The sequence below is a fragment of the Anoplopoma fimbria genome, chromosome 14 (assembly GCF_027596085.1).
Source record: "Anoplopoma fimbria isolate UVic2021 breed Golden Eagle Sablefish chromosome 14, Afim_UVic_2022, whole genome shotgun sequence".
NCBI lineage: Eukaryota > Metazoa > Chordata > Actinopteri > Perciformes > Anoplopomatidae > Anoplopoma > Anoplopoma fimbria.
The window spans coordinates 10,647,122-10,667,153 of record NC_072462.1 but is presented as its reverse complement, the minus strand read 5'-3'; the positions used below and the strand labels follow the sequence as shown (position 1 = coordinate 10,667,153).

Below are 20,032 nucleotides of genomic sequence, written 5' to 3'. Positions count from 1 at the left end.
ACATCTGTGCAATATAAATACACTGTGCAATACCATAATTAATCTGTCTGTATATTCAATATTTTTGAGTTATTGTGGATTTTTTTTTTTTACTTATTTAATATTCTTTCCTGTTTAGTACTTTTATTACTTATTTATAATACATTTTCTACAATGTCTCTTGTTTGCACTATCTCCATGCTGCTGTAATCCTGTAAATGTCCCCGCTGCGGCACTAATAAAGGATTATCTTATCTTATCTTATCTTATTTTATGCATACTCAAGGTTGAAACTTTATATTCTAGTATATAATATAGAGTCTGAACATGGAGGTACTGCATTTGACTTTTATGGAAAGAAAGTGTTTTGTTTATCTGATTTGGTTAGAATAATGACTAAGAAACGGCCTATGTATAATATTTAATATTTCTGTAAATGTTACAAATAATACGCTGGTACTGTAAATACATAGGAGATTCCTTTGGTTTTCAAAGTGCAGTCCGGGGCACCCCAAGGGATCCTTGAAGGGGATCATTTATTTTCATTATAATTCCATTAATAAGTAACACAATGACAGAATGTATGGCTATTATGGTTATGATTTCATAAACTTTCTTTGATAATTTGTGGTAAAGCTATCAGTTGCCCAAATATCTGAGGGCAAGTTGTCTCAAGTGAAATGGGTGAAGGGTATTTGGTGCAACAAACGGCCCGTGAAGCTTGTACTGCAGGGCTCACAGTGTAACTGTGTCAGAACAGTGACTCAGATTAGGCTAGGTTGCCTGTCCAGTGACGAAATTTAAACTATGTTGAGCAAGTTGTTTTTGTAATTAGTTATTTATTTACACTTTTTTAATTTGTTAATTTACATGGGTTGTTCCGTTTTTTTCATGCACTGTTACTGATGAATCATTTGAAACATACCAGGGCTTCATTAATTATACTTTCAACTGTATGAATTAGATCAAAAAGCCTCTAAAATATAATGTAACAATTTACACAATTGACAAGTTGCCCCATCACTAGTGAAGTGTGGCCACTTCACTAGTGATGGGGCAACTTCCACATTCTGTACTTAAAGCGGGAAGTAACCATCTCAAGATTATATATGTGTGCTATAGAATTTATTATTTGATTTAATGTGGAAAAAAGAGTGACTGTGATGTACTGAGACCGAGAAATTGAAGTGTGAGCTAAAAGTGTGACAAGATGCCTGCTCTCCTCTATTTTCGAAAGGCGGGGGCGTACTTGGTCTTATGACCTAAGTCTAAAACCTTGGCTACGACTCTGACTTTACTAAATACTTTTTACATAAATAGGCTAAGCAATCAATCTGGATTTGCCAAATATCATATATCATAAAACAATAGCCCCATCCCACATGCAAGTTATAAGAGTGGGAGTTGTGACCTTTGACCTACTTTTCATCAAACACTTGTCACAACAACCTCACCACCACTTCAGATTCTCTTTGCACATCCACGGGTTATGTATCCCTCCTCTCTTATTCGATAACGTTGTCAGCCGTCTCCGTTGAGCGGCCTGCGTGGCAGCAGCGGCAGAGAGAGAGAGAGAGAGAGTAATAGAGAGAGAGAGAGAGAGAGAGAGAGAGAGAGAGAGAGAGAGAGTAATAGAGAGAGAGAGAGAGAGAGAGAGAGAGACCCATGGGAGGGGGTCTGTCTGTCGGTGAGGGGAGTTGCACAACAACGCAAACCAATGTAACTTGTTGAAACTGTTTCAAGTGAGCAGGACACATGAGTGACTCCTCTTAAGGTAAGACTCGTTTAAAACAACTGCCTTCAACCCATCCGGGATACTTCTATAAAACGTCAGCTTGTCCTCGTGTGGTATTGTCGCATGGGACGTCTTCACCGACAGAGAGTCTGTTAACTCCGTTTTGGATAGTTAGCACACATCTAGCTAACAACCACGTTAGCCCGCGAGTCTCTGCGACCATATGGGAAAGGTATTTATTTACCCGCTACCCTGGAAGGAAACGAGGCTGCATGTTATCCTGCTATCTAGGTTTGAACAAGAACTGAAAGCCATGCAGCTCGTGCAATGTCAAGTCAGGACAGATAACTAATAGCTTAGACTATTGAGACTGAATTCAATTCAATTTCACCTGGTCACATTTTGCATTGACATGTGGCCACTGCCAATTAAGTCACTGCTTAAATGAAGTTATGATGGTGCCTCGAGCTATTGAGATATGCTATATTTTATAGCAGGAACCCATTGCGAGGCATTGCTAACTTCTGCAGGTTCTTTTTTTCTGAAAATGGCATTAAGAAAAATATAGAACATATATATTCTTCAATACAACTCATTTGTAACCACATGCATGTAATTACATTACAATGCAACATTGTCACCTTTTCTTTTCCTTTTCAAGTTAGTTAATAAGCCATTGAATATGGCTTTTGGCATAACATTTGATAATATACAATGTAAAGACCAAGTCTAGCTAGTGCTGGCTTATAGCAACAATGTCAAACAGACTCTTATACCTGCTAACAAGGAGAGCAGCCTGTTAACACGGCTGCAGGGTGGGTGTGTGGTGGGCGGGTTGGAGTTATGAGGATGCCTGTAATGGGCTAAAATTACTCACGTGTCAGCTTTGACAGAAGAGCCGGTGTCCCGGGTGACTTGGAGGACTGGTTTGTATCAACCCAGCAGGGAGCCATGTATTCAACTGTCCTCGCTGACATGCAGCCCTGTAACCCTCTGTCCTTATGACTATTTGAGGTTTGGAAGAAGTGTCTGTAAAGTTTGAGGAAAGATGAGTGCAGTTAGATTTGGAAGTATGGTTAAGAATATTTGGATTATGGTTTTCATTATTTGCAATATTTTGTTTTTTTGAGTAAATTGGTCAAAAATATTGTGATATTTGATTTTTCTCTACCTTGCCCAGCCCTTTCCCCAAAATGATCATTTGTATGGCAATTACTCATCCCGTGTTACCTGAAATTTGTAAAACGTTTTCATTTTCTAGCACGCTTCGATGGTGAACGAAGAAATCCAAAAACTGAAAAGTCTTGACGTTTAACCACAGCAAAAATATATCAAAATATCAGTTTACAAGCTCTCCAAGTACTCGCACAGTATATTCCATGTCTCATTTATCCGGTCGTATGCTCACTTCTTACCCACCACATGCATCTTATACGACAGTATAACAGTCGTCTGTGCGCAAGTCGTCCGTGCAAGACTACTGTTTATATGTAGTCTGCAAGGTTACGTTTTTTGTGCCAAAAACAAGGCAAAACACTCGTGTTTTATTAAATATTGTAAAAAATACTACTACTATTTTGTGTCAGATGATCAATAGTTTTAATAATATCCTGTGGAGGAAGGAGGATAATATACTATAAATTACTCAACATACCACAATATGGTAGAATGAATGAAATAAAATAAATTTCATTCATGAAGTAAAGCAAAGGGTGTTGTTGAAAGATAAAAATTGATCTGAAAGCACCAGAACGGAAGTTGAAAGACAGAGATGACTAATATAAGGGTATTTTGGTGCTGAGAATAAGGAACTTAGTTGTGTTTAAATATAGTGTACTTGTATCCAAAAACACGACTTTGTTAAGCCAAACATTGTAGCCCAAATGATATTATGATAAATATTTGTATTTTATTGTTTACTTTTTGCATGCAGCTTGTGCCCTTTTTTTGGCCTCTGCCACTCAAAAAAGTATTCTTATTTTGATGCAAAGATTTGTTAATTACCACTGACTCAAGTAATGTCAGTGGTTTGGAAAATGAAACAAAAGTCTGGAGGTGTGGAAGTACAAAGAAGTGAGCTTACCAGACCTCTCTAGTAGGGATGCACCGATAATGGTGTCGGATATCGGGCGGATACTTACTCAATTGGCTTATTGTGTATCACACAATTGTATGTAATTGTATTTTCTTTTGTTGTTTGTTGTCATGCACCAAACCCCAAGCCAAATTCCTTATATGCGTAACGTACTACGCAATAAACCCTTTTTGATTCAGATTCTGATAAACTGCATACATTGTATACTTGAGTTTGAATTATTGTTGAAGTCTTGACCAATGCTCCCCTGGTTTCCTCCCAGGGTTACAATTTTCTCATACATTCTTGTTTTCCTCTGGTAACTTTTTAATTGTGATTCAAGGGTAAAATAGAATTTTCATTTAGATTTATTAGACTTATTTATATTTATATTTTCTCTAGAGAGCGCTCAGGCTCACATAAAGTGGGCTGACCTCAACCATTCGAGGTCAGTGCCTAACCTCAACAATTACAGGTCAATGCCTAACCTCAACAATTACAGGTCAATGACTAACCTCAGCCATTGGAGGTCAATGCCTAACCTCAACCATTCGAGGTCAATGCCTAACCTTAACAATTACAGGTCAATGCCTAACCCTCAACCATTCGAGGTCAATGCCTAACCTTAACAATTACAGGTCAATGCCTAACCCTCAACCATTGGAGGTCAATGCCTAACCTCAACAATTTGAGCTCAATGCCTAACCTCAACCATTGGAGCTCAATGCCTTACCTCAACAATTTGAGCTCAATGCCTTACCTCAACAATTTGAGCTCAGTGCCTTACCTCAACAATTTGAGCTCAGTGCCTAACCTCAACCATTGGAGGTCAGTGCCAAGCCTCAACAATTTGAGCTCAATGCCTAACCTCAACCATTGGAGGTCAATGCCAAGCCTCAACTATTGGAGGTCAATGCCTAACATTAACCCTCTTGCGAGAGTTTTGGATATTGTGGGGTACCATCTAGACACAACCACAACATATGACTCGTGTGAAAAAAAGTGTCTCCAACGATGACTTTGTTTTTTAAATCTGACAATGATTTACTTGCCAAATCTACAGTTCTTAGGATGTGGTAACACGCAAACAGTTTGATTCCTCTGGTTTGAAAAAGGGCTATTTGTTTGTTCATAAGCACTTTTTTTAGCTTTAATTCTCTTAAATTTAATTTTCAATAGAATTCTTTCAGTCCAGTTCATTTGTCTTACAGTTGACCTGATTGTGTTGGCTGGCGGTCTGTGATGCATGCTTCTCCTACATAAAACACCTGGGAACTCTTTGCACTGGCTGATAGTTTCCTAGTCTAATGTCTGCATAAAATTCATTTGAAGCACTGGAATGTTGTTTGTGCGTGTTATCTCTCTAACTGCGGTGGATTCATGACTCACTTCACTGACGGGGGCTGGAGTCTATCCCAGCATGCTTTGGGCAAGAGTTTTTGGCTTTTGGCTGCCAGTCTATCACAATGTTAACACCCATATGAATAAACGTATTCAGACTCACAGTCACACCTGTGAGCGACTTAAAGTTTATAAAATATGTTGTTGTTTTTCGGTCCAACTCTTTGAATGTAAAGATTCTCCCTCCTACGATTTAATTAGACGTTTCTGTAGCGTTCTTGAGAGGTTCAGGGCAGATTTCAGTGTGACAGGAAGAGGAAACAGATGTGTGGGTTCATGTTGAACATTTTAAAGAAAATTGAAAAGTCCCAAGGAAAGCACCTCTCTGGGTCTGGTTGCAGTCACTATTTTTTCCTGGTATTATTATGAATTTGGAAAGTAAACAACAGGAAAAGTAAGCAGGGAAGGGGGTAAGCCCCGAAGCTAGTGACTCCTCCATATCAGGCTCACTTCTGAGTTACACAGCTTTTTCATTTTCTATATTTCTTTTAATTGTTTAAATGATATAATTATTTGTTCAAAATCCTTAGTGTTGATCTGCATAACTGCACGTCGCAAAAATGGCTCCGCCCGGTTTAAGCTTGTATTCCCCACCTGCAGCTCGTCAACGATGCTCTAAAGTATTTTAGACAGACACGCTAACAATGTGGCTCTCCTGTAAACTCTGCAAACTGGAGAAAATGGTTGATCACAGCGATACAAATGTGAAAGCATCCCAGAGCGCTTTAAGGTGAATTTTATTGAATAAAATATTGAAATATTAATCAGACAAGTTTTTAGTGGTATAAAGACCAGTGGATCCATGGTCCCTCTGGCGGTTCAGAATACATTTTAACCGTGGATTAATTACATAGTTTAACGTTAACATTTAACTGACAATTGTTATCCACCAATATTCAGTAAAATATAAGATCAGGACATCGGCATTTATGCTTCTAGTTGCCGATCTCTGATAATGTTACATTTTAAACAACCAATCCCTGTTTAAATTGACAGGAGGAGAGCTAGTAACGTTAGCAGTATCGCTAACGGCTAACTGAGGAAGGTTCCATTCGGTTACATTATGATGTTTAATGTTATAACATTATCATGATGTGTAGCAGTGGGCTGCTAAAAAGCACCCGGGGAGCAACTTGGGGTTAGGTGTCTTGCTCAAGGACACCTTGGCATGTGGACTGTAGAGGCCAGTTCAAACCACCAACCTTGTGGTTGCAGGATGAGCACTCTACCCCATGAGCCACAGCTGCCCCACGCCACAGACCCAGCTGTGATCCGATGCGTGACTCTGATCCGTGATACGATCAGAGTCGGGAGTTTTATGATCCGTTGCACCTCTACAAGTTTTGATATTTATTTTGGGTAAATTAGTTATAAGTTAGCGGGAAATGTAAAGATATCATTTAGTATGATCTATAAATCAGTCCTTAGATTAAAAGACTAAAATGAAAAAGAATCGCTGCAGATATAATCTTTAGGTGCAGCCCTAGTTAATTATTTAACATCCCTTAAGAGAGCCCTGTTCTAAAATATATTTCAAAATGTTCTTTGCCGAGACCATATGTAAGAGTCAACCCCTAAAATAAATGATCAAATATTCTGCATTTGATAACAGGAAAGTTGATTCCTCTTGGCGTGAGTCAGACAGACGGACGTTGAGAGATTTTTTGAGCCTTGCGTGCCAACAACAGCAAAGTCCTCATTAACAGCAGCCTGACATGTGGGCTGTAACCTAAGTCATGGCATGAGGCATTGCCAACATTGTAATGGTTAGCGGAGCCGAGTGGGTTAAGGTGAGCACGAGTTAGCACATGTACACACAGCTAAATTATTGGGGGCTAGTTTCAACGTGTGTTAGACATTTTCGATTTGTGGTCAAAATAAGTTATTTATACATCAGACCTTGGCAATAGTAACTAGTAAATCACAGGAGTTTGTTTCTTCAGAAAACGCGAACGCTACAGACTCCCAATTTCATAATATCAACATGTTGGTTTGGAGTGAGGGAGGCACGAGGTCACACTCGGACGACTCCACTAGTCATATGGAGAGCTACTCACTAGCTCACTCTGTGACCTGCTCTCAGCGATCCGCTCATTTGGAAATAGCCATTTCATTTCCAGTTAGAACTGGAGCAAGGCCTTAGTCATCATGAGTCATCACCACAGACACCCAGCAAGCCTCAACTCCACGGTCAGAAAAGTGTGATTAGCACTGTGAGTTAGGGTTCGTTCACAGCATTAAAACTATATAAATATTGGTGACTTTACTTCTCATGGAGAATTGTGTTCTCTGAGTCGGGAAACGGCTTGCAGGTCCCTTTATTTAGGGCCAATATCCTGCATTCCAGGATGTGTCCCACACACACACACACACACACACACACACACACACACACACACACACACCGTGAACTCTGGGAACAGAGAGCACAGAGGCTGGCTTTTCAATGCAAAATGAAATGTACAATAATTCAATAAATTATGTGTTATACTTAACTTAACTTACAGAGAATGTAGTAAGCTTGTTTAACAGAAGGGACCCATCTGTCTTCTTGCCATCTATGAGCCTGTTTAATTCATCAGGGTTTATTCAGATGTTTGGTATCATTCAGCAACTGAGGAGGCCCAGCTTTCAAATATTGAAGAATTCGATGTGTGACGAAAACAATATTTGTTCTGTAGAAAAAAAAAAACTTTAAAAGAATCAAACAGGAGAGATTTATATATGGGCAGGTTTATGTTTGGTGCCATCCGATCCACCGACCCCTGAACAGAAGACAATTACACAAGAAGAAGCACAAAGATCTCTCTCTTCTCTTCGGCCTCTGTGGTTTAAGCCGTTGCCTATGCGGGCGGGAACTCAGCCGAATCCCCAAGCCACACAAAGCGGACCGAAGTCCGACATCCAGCCAACTTTAAAAGAAAGAAGTTGAACTCAACCAAACGCTGCCAACATCTCTCCAGCCATGTATGGCTGAGGGGACCAGAACACTAGATGAATGAGGGATGTTAAAAATTAGAGAACTGGCTGCCTATTCCCTCCAGTGCAACTTTTTACCCCCTTGCTGTTGGAACCGGCAGATGAAACTTTACATTTTTCGGTCACTTTGGGGTCAATGCTAATTAACTAATAAAGAAGTTAGATCATAAGAAGGATCTCCCAATCAAAATACAAAGAACAGCTATTGATCGGCTTCGCTTGTTCCCTTGTACTTCCCAAACTTTCAGCTGCTGAACGGTGCATTCATTTCATGTGATTGGTCAGTGTTAAAGCTCTTTTAAATATATTTTTGGAGCCTCTTGAGGCTTATTAATCATTGTAACATATTTTTGCCTTTATGCGACAACTATATGTATTTTTTCTATCACTAGAACCTTGCTCTTATATAAAAATGAATGGTGTGACCTGAGAATGGTATTACAGAACAGGTTGTGGAATCAATTCATTCAAGGGGGCTCATCCTCTGGTGAATGTGAAGGTGCTCAGCAGAGTTATAAAGGGTTTTTTGCCATGATATTTCCCGCCCACATTTACTTTTCTACACATGAAAGTGAAGCTATGGTGGTAGCTCACCGACAGGAGCCACTGAAATACAAGAAATATCACAGATTTAGGTCATTTCAGAAACATTTGATCTCATGCAAGAACGTTTAGGTATATGCTTATTTTGACTTGTGTTACTTTTTTTCTACGATGACCTCGTTCGTACCAGTACCTCGTACCAGTACTTCCACGTCAGATTCAGCAAACGCTCCTAACTTCAGATAACTGTGTTAACGACCAACGTAAACATGATGAATTCCAGCTGTGCATCCATGAGCGCACTTTCATAAGATAGTAAATGACATTAACACCATATAAGGCTATGCGTCCTGTCCCATATGTCATATGTTGAAGTCATGCTTTTGGAGATCCGTTTAGGTAAGTCTATCATTTTTAGCATCGTCAGCAGAAGAATAATTGGACCTGCTAAAGATCAGTAATGGGGACAAATGATGAGTTCTGTAAACTCTCCATCACCTGAGGGTCAAACTGTTTCTGAAATAAAACGTCTCGCAAAACGATAGATGACTGAAACGAGAGGGGGTCAAATCATTTAAGATTATACAATTGTCAATTGATACAATAGCATCAATTGACAATTCAAATGGTGATATCATTAGGCTCTGAGGATACATTTAGAATTATATTGGTCTATAATTCACATTGCAGAGAAAAAAAAGGATAATGTCAACATAACTGTGAAGTGTAATTATATAGGTTTTCAGACTGAAACCTGCTTCAAAGAAATAAATTGTACCATCAATTAGTGAATCCTACAACAGGTCTGGACCATCGTAAATTGTGTTTGTACCTAAGAGAAAATATAAAAGAATAGGTAAATGCGGCAAGTTCTCATTAACCACTCGTCAAGCTTCTTAAGAACTAATTTGTTACTGTGCATCATGATGATCTACAGCAAATGTCAGGCCAATAATAAGCCAGTAGTTATCTGCCGTCAACCACAGAATAACCAGACAACAGACATCGGCATCATTAACCACCATGTTGATACAGCCGTTCATCTCTCAGCGTCACCAATTCTGTACAATAATACAATGATTTATGTAAATGTTCCTGTTGAGCTCCTCCTGTCAGAAGAAAGAAATTACCTCAATGCAAATGTCAGCATGTGCATCAATAACGTAACACACACACACACACACACACACTGAGCGTTTCATGTGGCATAGTCAGTATGAAAGTTATGATTGAATAAGTGGCACAGAGATGTGGTATCACTGGCGTTTCCTGTAATTCAGTTTAACTCGTGTGGGCCACGTGTAGCCAGCAAGCAGGTCACCTTGCTTTCATGCTTTATCTCTCTCTCTCCTGCCTCTTATCACTCCAGTTGTTAGATGTTGTGTTGTTTTATGCTCTTTTGTTAAAATGCTCTGAGACTCTAAATGTGCTGACTAATTTAATATTTCATCATTTATCTTCTTTTTGTACAGGAGTTGGTGGGTGTGATGCTACAATGGAGGCGCAGAACAACAACCAGCTCACCTTGGACAACCACAACAATCTCTACAAGATACCCGGTCAGGAGGATCAGGTAGGGCATTCAACCGATATGTTATTAGACAGGTTCTATGAACTTATGATAAAGAAAAGCTAAATGTAACCTGTTCCAAAACGTGTGGTGTCCTACATATTTTATAGTTCATTGACATGTACATCAACACAATTGATACTTGCAGTTAGCCCCCCCCCCACACACACACACACACACACACAAAGTTAGCTTCTACTGTGTATTTCGTTTTGTTGACACTGATGACCATGAAAAAGAAAAAAAGAATAGTTTGACATAAAAAAAATGCCTCTTCTTTTTTTTGCTGAGAGTTAGATGATTAGTTTGACACCGCTCTCTATCTGGTTACCAAATATAAAGCAACACCAGCAGTACGTTATCTTAGCTTAGCATGAAAACTAGAACCAGGGGGATAGAACTAGCTTATATCTGTTCGAATGTGGTAAAATCCCACTACCAGCACATCTAATAGCTCCCAATAAAATGGTATGATTCCTTGTATCATATCCTTGCCGTTTTCACCACGAGGTTGCCAGACAACCAGTAGACTCCAGGAAATGACTACCCGCTGAAGAAACAGTCTGGTACATAACACCCCTTTCAACCACAACCACAATAGAGAGAACTTGTTCATCAGAGACCTTAGAGGTGCTGGCAGAACGTTGTGAGGTTTTCACTTCTAGACAGAGCCAGGCCATCTGTCCCCCTGTTTTCAGCCTTTATGCTGAGACAAGAAAGCGGACAAGCAGATTTCCCCAAAAATGTCTAATTATTAATGTTATATCTCTCTAAATTGATTTGTCTGTATTTGCTTTGGACATCCGGATAATGTAATGTATTCTCCGTTATTGTTTTCTTTGTTTTCAGTCCAGTCAATGTTTAAATCTGGGAACAAATTTGTTACATGTATCCCACAGTCAGTAACTGTCAATGAATTCTTTATGGGCTGAAAGAGTCGATAGCATTTCCATTCAGGGTTTCTTTTCCCATCCATTCAAAGATGCACTTTATGGTTCCCTCTATAGATCAGCCTCAGCTAAATATCTAAACAAGCTTAGTAATAGCGTTTGATGTCAATTCAAACCAGATTTCTTTGTAGTTTATAGGGTAAAAAAAACATTTTTTATCGCAAAACATAACATCTTGATACTCATGAATTTATATTATCTTATGCCCTAAAAGTACAGTATTTGCTGTTAAGAAATTGTCGGCACGACTGTATTTGTGCTATGGTCCAATCATCATCATCATTAAAAGCCACAGTTAAGCATTTAGCTGTTTTTAAGTGAGAGTGATTTATTAGATTAGTTTAGCAACTAAGCTTGATGATGGACTTTAATGCACTGTATTGACAGACTTTTAATATGGTTATTCCATCTACAGAAAAATGTGCCAAGCTGCAAGTACTTCTGCACTCTGGCAAACTTCCGGATTGAGAAGAAGATTGGTCGGGGCCAGTTCAGTGAGGTCTACAAAGCCACGTACCTGCTGGAGGGACAGCTGGTTGCACTCAAGAAAGTCCAGGTACAGCACTATTGCATGTGGTTTTATCAACTGGTCAATTTAATATTGTTCATATTTTATGTATGATCAAAATTGCCACTAGTGGGAAAACCAGGCGCACAGCCTCCGGTTCTGCCGAGTGAAGTGTGAAAATGTGTGAAAATGACTCTACTTCTCTCTTGATTTATTCCCTCAGTAAACATTGTAAACATGAGTTTATGGTCTCAATCTCTAGTTTCAAGTCTTCTTCAATACAGCATGATGTTCATTTAGTAAATTATGGTCAAGTTTAAAGTAAAAAAAGACCATAAAGCGGAGTTCTGGTACGCCATTACCAGAGCTCATAAATTCCTGTAAACTTATATCTTTTTCACTGCAGATCTTTGAGATGATGGATGCTAAGGCCCGTCAGGACTGCATCAAAGAGATTGACCTACTAAAGGTAAAGAGGATCAAACCTATACCATTGGGTTCAGTGGGTCAGTGAGACACAGAACTTATTGAATGGTTTTCCAGCATTGTTTAGAGGGAAATATGAGAAAGAACATTGCATTTGCCCACCCTATCACTTTGAGCTCAGCTATACTACTATTTTCCTTCTGTTTGTCTAAATCAGCAACTAAATCACCCAAATGTGATCAAATACCTCGACTCCTTCATTGAAGACAATGAGCTCAACATGGTTCTGGAGCTGGCGGATGCTGGAGATCTGTCACAGATGATAAAGGTCTGTATGCAGAAAAGTGACTCAAACTCAACTGATATTAAATCCAGTAGTAACATTTCTAGTGTGTCATCATGCTCTCAGAGCTACTATGGAGCCCACACTGTCACTAACTGCACTCCCTGAAGAAATATAATATTCAAAGTGAAAAGGCTTGTGTTAAAAAATGATGCTGAAGGGCTAAATATCGAAAATAGAAACAGGAAGTGTTTCGCTGAAAATAAATATTCACTTTTTTATGGCTCAATAATCCTGCCTTCTATCTGTTTAGTACTTCAAGAAGAAGAGGCGCCTCATTCCAGAGAGGACTATATGGAAATATTTTGTGCAGCTCTGCAGCGCTCTGGAGCACATGCATTCACGCAGAGTAATGCACCGCGGTAAACAGCGACTCACCCTTTACTCACCCTTTACTCACCCTCCTCTCGCTTTCCATTCAGGCCATGCACACTTCATCATCTCCATATTTGTTTCTCCTCTAATACATTTCAACCTTTCATCCATCCCTCTGCTCTACCCAAACCATCCTCTCACCTCTGTTTGGCTTTCATAGTTCTGTTTCCTCACACTGACTCTTGTGTGTGTGTGTGTGTGTGTGTGTGTGTGTGTGTGTGTGTGTGTGTGTGTGTGTGTGTGTGTGTGTGTGTGTGTGTGTGTGTGTGTGTGTGTGTGTGTGTGTGTGTGTGTGTGTGTGTGTGTGTGTGTGTGTGTGTGTGTGTGAACCAGATATAAAGCCAGCCAACGTGTTCATAACAGCCACAGGGGAGGTGAAGCTGGGTGACCTGGGATTAGGCCGCTTCTTCAGCTCTAAAACCACGGCAGCACACTCCTTAGGTAAAGCACATACATTACATGCTACTGCACATGCATGTATATACAGAACACACATACATACACACTCATGCCACGTTCATGCAAAAACAATAAGATGCATCAGTTGTATAATATTTTTGTTCTGATCTAACAAATGACCTACAGTGCCAGTCAAAAGTTTGGACACACCTTCTCATTTAACTACTTTGAAGAATCTAAAATATAAAACATATTCTGGTTTGTTGAGAATTTGTTTGTTTACCACATAATTCCACATGTGTTCCTTCATAGTTTGGATCTCTTCAATATTAATCTACAATGTAGAAAAAAATAAAAATAAAGAAAAACCACTCAATGTGTCCAAACTTTTGACTGGTACTGTATTTGAAACTTATATGATCAATATTATGATAGTCGCTCATTTTATGTGCTAGATTGTGAAGGTAATGAACAAGTTATCACTTTGAAACAAAACGATCATTTGTTTGATTCCCTCTCTTCGTCTCAGTGGGGACACCTTACTACATGTCACCAGAGAGGATCCACGAGAACGGATACAACTTTAAGTCTGATATCTGGTCCCTGGGATGTCTTCTGTACGAGGTAAGATCACATACACTTTGAACCTTATTGATAGTAAATTGTTCAGATAAATGATAACTTCATCACCATGCAAACAAAAAGAGCCCTGCTTTTGCCCCTTGGAGACTGCAACGTTTATTACAACACCAAAATACTAATGATTAGAATCACTGCCCTGGTTTGTATGCATGAGAACGACAACTCGATACCATAATGGATACGACCGCGGTGGTCCCCGGAGCAGAGGCATAAAAAGTGTTGGTGAAAACCTACTGGTGAAAGTAAAGGCACATTGGCTGTGTTTTTTAGTCGTCCATCTCCTGCTCTTCTGATGGAACCAGGCGGAAAACCTCTGGTTCTGAAGCCAATGTGAAAGTGTCTTAAAACTTGCATTCTCTCTACTGACCACAAGGTGGCAAATCCGCTGGTTGCAAAAAGAAGTCAGATTGTATAGAAGTCTGTGAGAAAATGACTCTACTTCTCTCTTGATTATAGGCAAAGTCATGCTTGTGTTCATAAAAGCCTGTTTCCACACATCCTTACTTTTCACTATTTCCTACTGTGAAAGCTGACCCCCCTGCTCGAGTTTTTTCTCCTCAACCCATGTCTCATTGGCATCTGACCCCTGCTGCACACAGTGAAAGTGCCACACGACAAGAAAAAGTTGTAGATGTTGGGATTTGGGAGATAATTATATAAATAAATAATGCTTTCCTGAGAGTTGACGCACTCTGGGAGTTGCGACAGCTGCGTATCCTCACAGGTCGATGTGCATCCACCCATGACGCCATGTGTCGGTCCTGTATGCTGTCAGTGTGTCTGTTTTTAAGTGAAAACAATACGGGAGAGGTTTGATATGTGTTCACACTGGGTGTCCTTTAGGCTCTGTTGCTTGCAATGCAAAAAATATGTGTCAAACTGATTTAAAACTTTCTAACAGTGTAGCTAGCTCCAGTTTGCCAGATAGCTCAATTAGCTGCATTCCCAGCATCTCTACGTCTAGATGCTTGCCACCGCCGTGGACATAATAACCCCTATTCTTTGTCACATTTCCATATATTTCATTGGAATGCACTGTCGAGACAGCTTTCCCCCCCAGAGACAATGGTGTCACAGTCCTCTGTGCTCTGGATATTCTCTGTGCATGTGAGGATGTTTTGACAGGCCAACAGAGACTGTATGAGCAGCATTATGTGTCCGTCTCATTTATTCTCTGGCCGCATCACCACATCCACCACATCCACCACATGGGATAGCAGACACTTTCCAACAGTTTTCTCTTTTTACTGCTTCCTTTGCTTTTAATAGTTCACTTTTAAATTGCACAGCCTACTGCCCTCAAAGAACGAAGGTAGTAGTTTCTTTATTTTTTTTATTGAATAGCTGACTTTGAGAGTAGTCGGCATCCTTTCTCAAGATCAAATGCTGAAGTTAAAGCTGCAAATGCAACACATACGGTAAAGTTCCTATTGTTACAGGCAACGCCTCCTCCAGTTTTTCCCCTCAACCGCTGTCTTGCGCTCTCATTGGCTGTAACTCCCCAACAGGTCCAGATATATAACCTGCTAGATACATGGAACGTGACTGCGATGCATCAGGGAGCCTCTTTGGCTAACATCGCTCAACATTTCACACGTAGTGCTCGTGGGTCGAGCCCATAAAAGCTTCAGGTGATGAAAATGCACCCTAACACTGTGAACCAGATCATGGACTACCTCACTGGCCAGCCACGTGTATGTTGTGTGGCTGTTCCTCTGAGGTGGTGATACCTGGACACTGGTGCACCTCAAGGAACTGTATTGGAGTCATTCCTCTTCACTATATACACCTCAGACTGCAGGTGTCTGATCTTGGTATGTGTAAGGTGTATGAATGGATTGTTTTCTGACTGACACACTAACATAGCCATCTGTGGGTACCGCCACTAACTGCAAAGAGACAACGTTTTCCATTGTTAATTAAGGCATTAATGTCTTGGATGTCAGTCATTATTATTAGGGTTTTATTGGACGGTTGGTCCTAGTTGGACTTTTGCATTGTTTTTGTTTCTAGTGTTCACTTTCTACACACACACACACACACACCGCTACTTCTATCTTTCTCCACCCAAGTATGTCTCTCATCCAGCCGGTCTTTCCTCTGTCTCCAGATGGCAGCCCTGCAGAGTCCGTTTTACGGGGACAAGATGAACCTCCTCTCCCTCTGCCATAAGATTGAGCAGTGCGACTACCCTCCCCTCCCATCTGACCATTACTCTGAGAAGGTAGAGCAACACACACCCGACTGTTAGGCCTCCAGCGTATTGAACCCCACCAGTGATGGACATCTTTCTCAGTGACAATATATGTAACCTGAATACAGATATTTACATTTAAGGTCAAATTTGTCAGAACACCAACAGTATCAATAAGATGAATCCAGTTCTTTTTTTTAACTATATTTTCATTTTCTTTATAATTAATCACTATTGCTTCCTCAAGATTTGGCCAGTTGCCAAACTAATTCATTCCGTGTCATATCCTAGTTGGGTAGTTTCGTTTTCATTTGTATTGTTGGTGTTGATATTTTTTTCTTTATCTGTGTCTGTCATATTTTTTCATATTAAGCCGGGCTGAGTAGACAGACTGGAAGCAGAGATAACTACTAGCCTAGCATGATAAGGAGTTAGGAAATCCGCCCTCCAACAACTCTAAAGCGGTCTTAATGTTATATACATGTAGTGACTTGTTAGCTAGGTGATGTGTAGAGCTATGACTGTATCTACTAACAAGTCCTGTCTGTGGAACAAAGTCTGATCGATCTTCTCCCTCTAGAGCTCCATTGTTGTTAAAAACACATCAGTGAGTCACACTGTTTCACTGGCTGACATGTTCCTTCTTTAACATGAACACTCTTGTCTAATGTGGATCAGACCGCTGCTGAAAATAGAATCCAACAAATGCACTACTTCCTCTTGTTTGAGTGAAGTTTAATAAAAACTACAGTTCTGCAGGAAATAACTGAGGCTTTTTACTCCTCTGTGTGGGCGACATCCTCGGCCACATTTATGGGTTGTCCGTCCGTCCGTCTGTTCACCCCATTCTCCTGAAAGTAATATCTCAGTAAAGGTCATTTCATTACTTCTGGCCCAAACATCCACTTGGAGTCAAGTATTTGGTGGTAAAAGTTCACTGAGACCTCACAAAAAAAGTTGTTTGGCCATAGCTCAAGAATTCTTACACTAATAATGACACTTTTATTTTATGGGATTTATTAACAGTGAGAAGAACTTAGAATATCTTCATCCTTTCAGCTAATAAAGCCCTCTTTCCACAGCTGCGGGACCTGGTTAGCATGTGCATCAACCCAGATCCAGACCATCGGCCGGACATCGTCTTCGTGCTGCAGATCGCCAAACAGATGCACATGTGGACTTCCAGCACCTGAGCATCATTTCTGTCCGTCCGTCCGTCCCCCTCCGCTCAGTCTGAGGACCACTTTGTGTAAGCTCTGCCTGGCGTCTTCCTTACCCTCATCTGGACAGGAAGGAAACCATGGAAAGACTTCAGCTTATTTTTCTGTGATGGAGGATGTGAAGAGGTGCATCAGTGGTGGTGGAGCGCACGTGGAAAGCTGAGTTTATGAAAGCACACTCGTTCACCTGAGAGGTGGCTGCATTTATGCCCTTTTCTTCAGCTAAGATAGAGAGCCTTGTCTCGCCGTGCTCACTGATTTCTCCAAAGCTTTTTTTTCTACGGCTCTAGAGGGGTTCCATTCCAAGTTCACACCCTGTGTGTCAGGTAAAGGGAGCGCAGTAGATATTGGGGATTTTAGTCTTTTTCATCTATCATTGTAATCAAAAAATGTGTTTTGCATCGTCAATTTAAGTGCTTTGAGTGGTCAGAAGACTAAAAAAGCTCTATAGAAGTACAGTCCATTTAACATGGAATTGGAGTTTGAAAGATAGGGATGTTTATAAGGCAGGCGAAGTCTAACAAACAATGCTATGCATGCAATGTTGCATTATGGGAAATGTAGGATCCAGTGCCTCTCTGGTATCTCAGCGGTTGACTATCCCTTTTTCTAATCTGTTTCGCAAGTCCCCATACATTATAGAAGTGCAGTTAATCTCCGGAGTAACATTTTAAGTCATGATCCCACCTCTGTTTAACGAGACAATGAAGGGACACCTGTAGATAACGGGCCAAAGAGAAGAAGCTTCCAGTTGTCCTGAGCGCTCTGTGTCTTGTTGTCCAGTCTCAGTGTGAAGTAACTGTCCTTGCTCCTGGATTTACACTCATAAACTGTGCCGATCTCGACTTTGTTCTGTCCGCGCATCAACCTGCTAAGTTTGGAATTTGTAATGATTTTTATGTTGTCTTAATAATTGTGAATATAATCTTCAGTGTTAACAGAAGGAAAGAAGAACCACACAAACCATCTTTTGTTTGAGTAAAGGACAACCTTGTGATAAAAAAGATTTATTCATCATCATTATCCCTGGGGAAAAAACTGGGGAAATGGCAGAGTATTGAGTGCTGCAGTAACTTTTATTGAATCCAAATCTAAACACACAAACACACAAGGATGTACAAAGTTGATATGTGTAAACATAGACCATTGTTACTGTGAAACAAAGGAATGAGATACTGTGAACGTCATTTTGATGGATAGTATCAAACAAGAAATATCTTTTTAAATATGTCCTTTAGGGATCCCGATCCGACTCTTTCAGTCCTGATGTGACACGACACGGGACTGTTTATTAATAATCTGTACGCCTCACTGTGAGGGAGAGGCTGGGATCGTTCTTTTATGTGCGAGGTAACGCCAGGCTTCACTTAGACATTGCTCTCCTAACTCTGTAAAACAAAATGTAACAAATAAAATACATTGATATAAATTTATTGAATTGATGTTGTTAAAATCTCAAACTCCAACAGGAATTAAAATCCCACTGTATAATGTATAAAGCATAGAAACACAGAATTGAACTGAATAGATCGGCCCCGTCGTCACTGGTACCCGAGTCAGTATCAGTGCAAACCCTAATGTCCTCCTGTACGGAGCATATCTAATGAACAGCCTCATCATACTGAATCACTCATTATTTTATTCATAAATGACAACTTGTATACTATGCTAATATAATAAATATATCGCATACCCAGGATGGGGGAAAGTTTCCAGGTTGCATCATGTTTAGACAACTTATATGTAGCTTCTTCATCTTCCATCCTCTGTACTTTGTTGAGCTGTGACTTTCCACTCCAGTGTTGTTCCATTATGTTTTTACTAATTGTACCTTTCTGTGACAACATGACACAAACAGTGTTTGTGGAACCAACATGCTCACAGTGAGATGTGCCTTTCAAAGGAAACTAAACCTGCAGGGATGCGCTCTGTAGAGTCATCACATAGCTATCCACGGGGCTTTTATTTTTAAGTTAACCACAACTCTTTCAGTTAAAAGCCTTCTAATCGTAATGATGGGGAAAATAGCTTTATCGTCTGTCCTGTGGACAGGCTGCACCCCCTGGTGGAGGAACGCAGAGCTGCATCCATGACTAGAAGTGTATTTTCTGATTTAGAGTGACAAGTTAAAGGAAAAATAACTGAAGGAATGTGTTGAGAAACATCCATAGATTCCACCAACTACACATCTATAGGAAACATTTCTTTAATCTTAGTGAATACTTAAGTCAGGATTTCTTTTGTTGGTTTAAGAATGTTAAAATATCCCACAATTTGTACTGTTTTGGCTGATTGGACATGTTTTCAGCACAGTGTAGACGAGCACAAATTGTTTAATTTGACTTCTACCTCACTCTTCTGTTGGAGGGGGATAAACATTTTTCATTTATAAAAAAAATAAAAAAAAGAAGTAATCTGAAACATGTTCTGCTCGCTGTAACGATTCCTCCAGTCTTTAACTCTTGAATCTGACAGATTCCTATCGGCGTCCTTTTATGTCAGATCAACATTAGGAAATACTGAAACCAGTTGTTTTTTTTAATGCTGGACTCATACTGGTGGCCCTGTGGTTATGACGCATACCAGACCATCCCTGGTTTGTTTCTGGACCTTTGTTGAATATTAAACCACCATCCCTGCGTCTACCCAGTCAGCCTATAATTATTCATACAAATGTATTAACTATTTGAAAAA

General features: G+C 40.0%; 1 protein-coding gene across 1 annotated transcript; it reads left to right on the top strand.

The window, feature by feature from the left end:
- Positions 1–1,586: 1,586 nt before the first annotated feature.
- nek6 (NIMA-related kinase 6) lies at positions 1,587–19,063 on the top strand. The gene is made up of 10 exons (XM_054612189.1): positions 1,587–1,753; positions 10,184–10,284; positions 11,647–11,787; positions 12,146–12,208; positions 12,383–12,493; positions 12,762–12,870; positions 13,217–13,324; positions 13,812–13,906; positions 16,035–16,148; positions 17,201–19,063. The coding sequence occupies exons 2-10, from the start codon at positions 10,207–10,209 to the stop codon at positions 17,309–17,311; spliced, it is 930 nt and encodes a 309-aa protein (XP_054468164.1). The 5' UTR covers positions 1,587–1,753; positions 10,184–10,206; the 3' UTR covers positions 17,312–19,063.
- Positions 19,064–20,032: the final 969 nt, after the last annotated feature.

What these genes read in the sequence shown, in the direction of transcription:
- nek6 (XM_054612189.1), top strand. Translation starts at nt 10,207, where the DNA reads ATGGAGGCGCAGAACAACAACCAGCTCACCTTGGACAACCACAACAAT. An exon ending in TTGCACTCAAGAAAGTCCAG is followed by an intron (nt 11,788 to 12,145) that starts GTACAGCACTAT and finishes TTTTCACTGCAG; the next exon opens with ATCTTTGAGATGATGGATGC. An exon ending in ATCTGTCACAGATGATAAAG is followed by an intron (nt 12,494 to 12,761) that starts GTCTGTATGCAG and finishes CTATCTGTTTAG; the next exon opens with TACTTCAAGAAGAAGAGGCG.